Source organism: Nanorana parkeri, unplaced genomic scaffold, assembly GCF_000935625.1.
Source record: "Nanorana parkeri isolate BGI_ZX_2015 unplaced genomic scaffold, ASM93562v1 scaffold8, whole genome shotgun sequence".
NCBI classification, from domain to species: Eukaryota; Metazoa; Chordata; class Amphibia; order Anura; family Dicroglossidae; genus Nanorana; species Nanorana parkeri.
Window position 1 is genome coordinate 2,939,390 of NW_017306276.1, and position 5,531 is coordinate 2,944,920.

The 5,531-nt window shown below is 40.9% G+C and overlaps 1 protein-coding gene across 2 annotated transcripts in view; it reads right to left on the bottom strand.

The window, feature by feature from the left end:
* FRY (FRY microtubule binding protein) overlaps positions 1-5,531 on the bottom strand; it is a 257,245-nt gene that overhangs the window by 130,669 nt on the left and 121,045 nt on the right. For both annotated transcript variants that reach the window (XM_018554227.1, XM_018554234.1), the window contains exon 8: positions 2,540-2,708. In XM_018554227.1, coding sequence (XP_018409729.1) covers positions 2,540-2,708 — 169 coding nt within the window. The remainder of the gene's footprint in view (positions 1-2,539; positions 2,709-5,531) is intronic.

Genomic DNA, 5,531 nt, shown 5'->3' on the forward strand with positions numbered 1-5,531 from the left:
TATCCTCCTCTCTATTTATTGTTCAGTCCAAGCTTTTTTTTTATTAGACAGGAGTGAGGCATCTATTACAGTGCTTTTTCTTTAGAGAGATTACATAGAGCTCCGGGAATCCTTTGTCATGTTAGACACTGGAAAACACAAACACCTTTGCCAGCCCGGGAGAACGCCTCCTACTATCAAGTATGTCTCAGTTTTGTTGCAAAGCAGTACTAAGAGCATGATCATAAACACGGATGGGTGGGACCTACATGCCTCACTGGACTCCAAGAAGAGGATTTTATGGTAAGTACATCAATCCCATTTTCTTTCTAAACTATTAAGGGACACATGAAGTCTTAATCCTTTGTGGCATCCAAAAGCAGTCTAACTGAGGGCTGGGCAACATAGTAAACAAACATTAACAGGCACAAGAAAAATATAACAGAACTGGGGACTGCCTGCAGCTCAAAAAGTCGCCTGAAGAGCCTTTTCGCTCAAAGCTGGCATTAGATGAGGCCAAACAGCCTAGCAGATCGGGAAAAATATTGTTTAATGCCAAAAAGCCTAATAAGCATTCAGAGATCTAGTAGAGCGTGTCATGACAAGAAATAATTAATCCAATCCTTTAGACCATTAGCTTAGATGATGGTCTGTCTGAGCCAGAGTTGGTGCAATGAGAAGTCTGTGGGCCCTTTCAGGGTCACTCCAGGATGACAAAAAGGGATCAGGCTTTCTGAAAAAAGCACTGATTCTTTCCAACAACCGCAACCACATCCAGAAAAAAGATAACATTTTCCTTTCAGTGAACTGGAGCCAGACAGAGGGATGGAAGAAAAATGTCCTGGTTGAGGCGAAAGACTGGAACTACCCTAGGTAAATTCTGTGTCTCAACACCACCTTGTCCCAATGCAAAACCAGAAAAGGTTATTTGCAGGATAAGGCCACCAGTTCAGCCACTTGCCTCACAGAGGTGATGGCTACAAGAAACCCCATCTTGTGGGTGACAGTAAAAAATGGGCCAGAGAACTAGGTTCAGGCCAACGGTTTCTGGAACAGGATAGAAAAGGAGGAAACTGGCTCTTTATAGTGCTGAGAGCCAAACACTGCCCCAGACCCAGCTGCAGGAAGGTTTTGACCAATGGAGAAACTAATGGGGTGGAAGCCCGGGAACTCACAAAAAAAGTGAAGTATGCTTTCAATGTCCGATGATAGACCTTGCAGGAGGTAGACTTCCTAGCTTTCAGCATCATAGGTTTTACAGCTGCTGTCCATCAAAACCCAGGTTCAACAGCCATGCCATTAGAGTCAGTGAAGCAGGATGGCAAATCAGCTCTTGGGACAGAAGATCCGGATGATCTGACAGTGCACATGAAGAGTCTGCCAGAAGTCTTACTGCATCAACTTATTACACTTGCCTGGGCCAGTCCAGTGTAATGAGGATCACCCGATCCTGAGAAACAGACCAGGACAAAGTTTCAGGGGAAGAAATGCATATATCAGGCTGTACGGATCCCATGGAGCCACATCCAGCAGGATTCCTGTACCTGGAGACAAATAGGCTTAGGCTTCTACGACTGAAAAAGATGGCCTCCAGCTTGCCTCCAGTTATCAGGAGCCTGTCCGAAGAGATGCTATTCCCCAAAAGCAACGCAAATCAAACACTTTTTTTATTAGGGGTTCTGCAGTCCAGCACCTTAACATGCCCTATGCATATGTACTGACATGAGATTAGTAGTTGGAGAGGTTGGGGTAGAAGGGGTTATCCTGGGCTGGCTTACAGTTCCAATGTTTGTCCGTAGCCAACCCTCTTGTAAGCAGCATTATAATCTGAATGTTAAAGATTTCCTCTTCCATGGGCAAAAAAGAAAAAAAACATAAAAATATTTCTGAAAGCATAACCACTTTAAAATATTTATTCACAAGTGGCTAAAGCTTTTAAACAGCATCATCAGGCTTATTGTAACCTGCACCAGTGATTAATTTAATTAAATTCTACAAGCGTCCTTTTTGGACCTTTTTCTATATAAACAGATTTCTAAGGAGCAGTCTGTGGGTTGCCTACACCGTTAACAAATTAAAAAAAACATGAGACCTGTGCTGCCTTCTCTTCATAATGTAGAAAAAAACAGGTATAAAACATCATCCAAAGTCATAGGTTTCATTTGAAGCCCATAGAGTGGATGGAAGCCATAAATAAAAATATCTGATGTCACATGCCATTCTATCAAGGGCTTTTTTGAATAAAATGTTCTAAATAATAATGATGTGCAGAAACACACAACCACCAATCACAAATTTCAGACGTTTAGTGCAGTTATACAAATATAATCCAACTGGTCTGATTATGTTACAGTTACCATTACCCTTTGTACTGTGTTATGAAATAAAGCCCCTAGTGAGGAAATCTGATTCCTTATCCTGAGTTACAAATGGTCAGCAAAATATTTTGTTTATGTTCTATCATGTATGAAAAGATCCTGCATAGATCCATTCTTTACCATGGGAAATAAGTCTTCAGTGTCACCCCCTATAATCTGTCACAACCAATAAGAAAGAATACCTGCATAAACTGGAGGGAGGCTTCAAAGTCCTCCACAGGATACATCTTTATGCGGAAGAATTTCATTCCCATTATAAGACTGATGATGCTTTGAACCACATACGGGTTCTGCTCTTTGTGCCTCAGCTCTTTCAACTCAGCCGTAAATTTCTTCTTCACGGAAGGAAACCTGACAAATTAGAGATGACAGCAAATAAATGATATGAAATGACTTTCATTCCAGAAGTGAACAATGCTCTATAAAGCTCACTCAAGTGATTTACTAGTGTAACCAAACACCCTGAAACCCTGCCAACCACGGCAATGGCTCTACTAGATAAATGAAGGCTGTGCCCTTAACACCATGTCATTTTGAATTGAAATGACACTCTTTATACCGCATGTTTAAGTTACACTAATGGTAATGCTAAGCAAAGTAATTCTGTGGCATGCTACCTTTGCCCGTTCTTACTGCACGGACTAAAAACCCTAGACCAAACATGCTAAATGCTTAAAGACCTCTCGAAGATCTTCCATTACATTACGCAACTAATACATAGCAGAGGCAGGCTTCTAAGGTAGCAAATAAAAGCTATTAAATAAACACAGGAAGCCTTCTTCAAGATAGGTACACACCTAGGCGACTCCTGACCGCGCGGCAATCCATGCAGTTTTGTGCACGATTGCCGCATGGTCGGGAGTTGACAAGGTGCGAACCGATCGAGCTGTGGGTGCCATTATTTTCTATTGGCACCCCAGTCGCACTGGGCGGATCGAGCTAAAAATGCTGTGCAACGTGTGTCGCAAAAAAAGGTACTTGTAATTTTTTTTTGCGATCGCCGTGCGGATGTCACCCCATTGAAATCAATGGGGCCGCGCAGTAATCGCAGTGTGCACTAGCACATGATCGCGCAGCCCCAGGACGCACGTCCCGTGTGTCGTGCAGTGTAGTGCAGGTGTGAACCTAGCTTCAAGCTACTTACAGGCTTGCTTAAAAAAAGTAATGCTCTTTGCACAAGAAAGCAATCAAGTTCACTAGGTCCTGACCATAATGCGGTCATACACCTGTATACAAAAGCTTGGGTAACTTTAAGAAAATCAAATGTAATATATTTTTGCAAATTGTAATGTAGATTTTGAATTTTGACAGGCTTAAAAAATATTGCTCCTTCGCACCAGACACAATTAGGTTCACGTTGTCTTGACCAGAATGTGGACATGCACTTGGATACAAAAGCTTGGGTAACTAAGCAAATGCATTCAATTTCTGCAAGCAACAAATATAATATATTTCTGCAACCAGCTAATATTTTTGCTTAGGAATGTTCTCTCATTCTCTTGCAAAAGGCTTTAATTTTACAAACAAATGTCCATATATGTTGGAATCTGATTGTACAATGTCATTACAATTCCCTTTAGATTCATCTGTATGTAATGTTAGGAGAGGCCCTTGGACTACATAGTGATTGGCAGATCTAAATTTGCTTGTAGATTGTTCAATCCCATTGTGGTCTGTATGGTCAACTCTAGGTAATCTTTACTTAACTATTTCTTTAACATCTACACATACATTTTCAATAATTCTTAATAGGGATGCACTGATATATCGGCCGAAAATGGCACTTTTGGTATAATGCCGAAAGTGCCATTTTCCTGCCAATACATCGGCGCATCCCTGATTTCTTTCCTCCCCGCTGGGTGCTGCTCTGTGTCCCAGCGGGGAGGAGAGAAAGTGACAGCCGGCCGAGCACTGCGGTGGAGAGCGCTGTGAGCGTCCGGCGTCTCCTCCCACACCGCTGTGCCACCTATCACAGTCCGGCAGAGCGGTGTGGGGGCAGAGACAGTGCTGTCACAGAAGGCTGGGCTTTCCTCCCTACACCGCTCGATCGGCCTCCTGTGACAGCGTGTCAGAGAGGAGAGCGAGAGCAAACACTCAGCTATCAGTGGTCGCTGAGTGTTTGTACATAATTGAGGATACGGTATGTTAACTATATCCTCAATTATGAATGAATGGGAGTGATCTACATCACCTCCTGTTCATTCATAATTGTAGTTATAGTAAACAATGTTCTCATGTTATCAATGAACAGGAACACTCATAGAGGATTCCTGTCCATTGATAACAGGGGACACAAAAAGAGATTGAGGACTTTTGGTTCTCAATCTCTTTTTCTATTTTAAAAGGGAAATATCAGGGGTCTAGACCCCCAATATTTCCCCTAAGCCCCTAAAAGTAAAGTAAAAAATAAAAATATTTAATAAAAAATGAATTAATAAATAAAAATATTAAAAAAATAAAACGTTTATAAAAAATAAATAAAAATAAAATATTTGAAAAATTTGAAAAAATAAAAAAAACATTTTCGGTTTCGGCCTGACATTTTTTTTTATTTTGGTTTTGTTTCGGTTTTAAAATTTCCATTTCGGTGCACCTCTAATTCTTAATACAACTCACAAATAAAAAGTAATTCTATATTAAAATCTAAAAAGATTGTCACACTTTGGTATCTTCCATGCAGAAGCTGTCATTTCAGAGCACGCAAAACTTTCCATGTAGAAATCAACAAAATGCGTAATGTGATGGGAGGGGGTGTAACCTTTGCATACTGATAGATATCAATGAGCTTTAGAAGTCAGCATCCAGCATAAATCAGATTACACGGAAAAGAACACTGCCATTATCTTAGGGGTCAATGCTCTCCAATTTGATACCCATTCACTGTGGGTGAAAGGGCAGTAGTTTATAATTGGAGAGCCACATTGCAATACCAGCCTATAGGAAGCCTAAAATATCCCATCAAACATGCAGAGACATTATTTCTCTTCATTTACTCTTATTTAGTCTGTTCTGTCCCCAGCCTCTCAAATTTGTAGTGACATATCCAGACAAGTAAGTGAATTTCTGCAAGGAAATTGGTGCTGTAGCTTGAAGTCTCGGGGGAACAGATCTGCTTTTGCAGGCCACATGTGCAAACGTCTTTCTCTCGCACAACATATATATATAATATATATA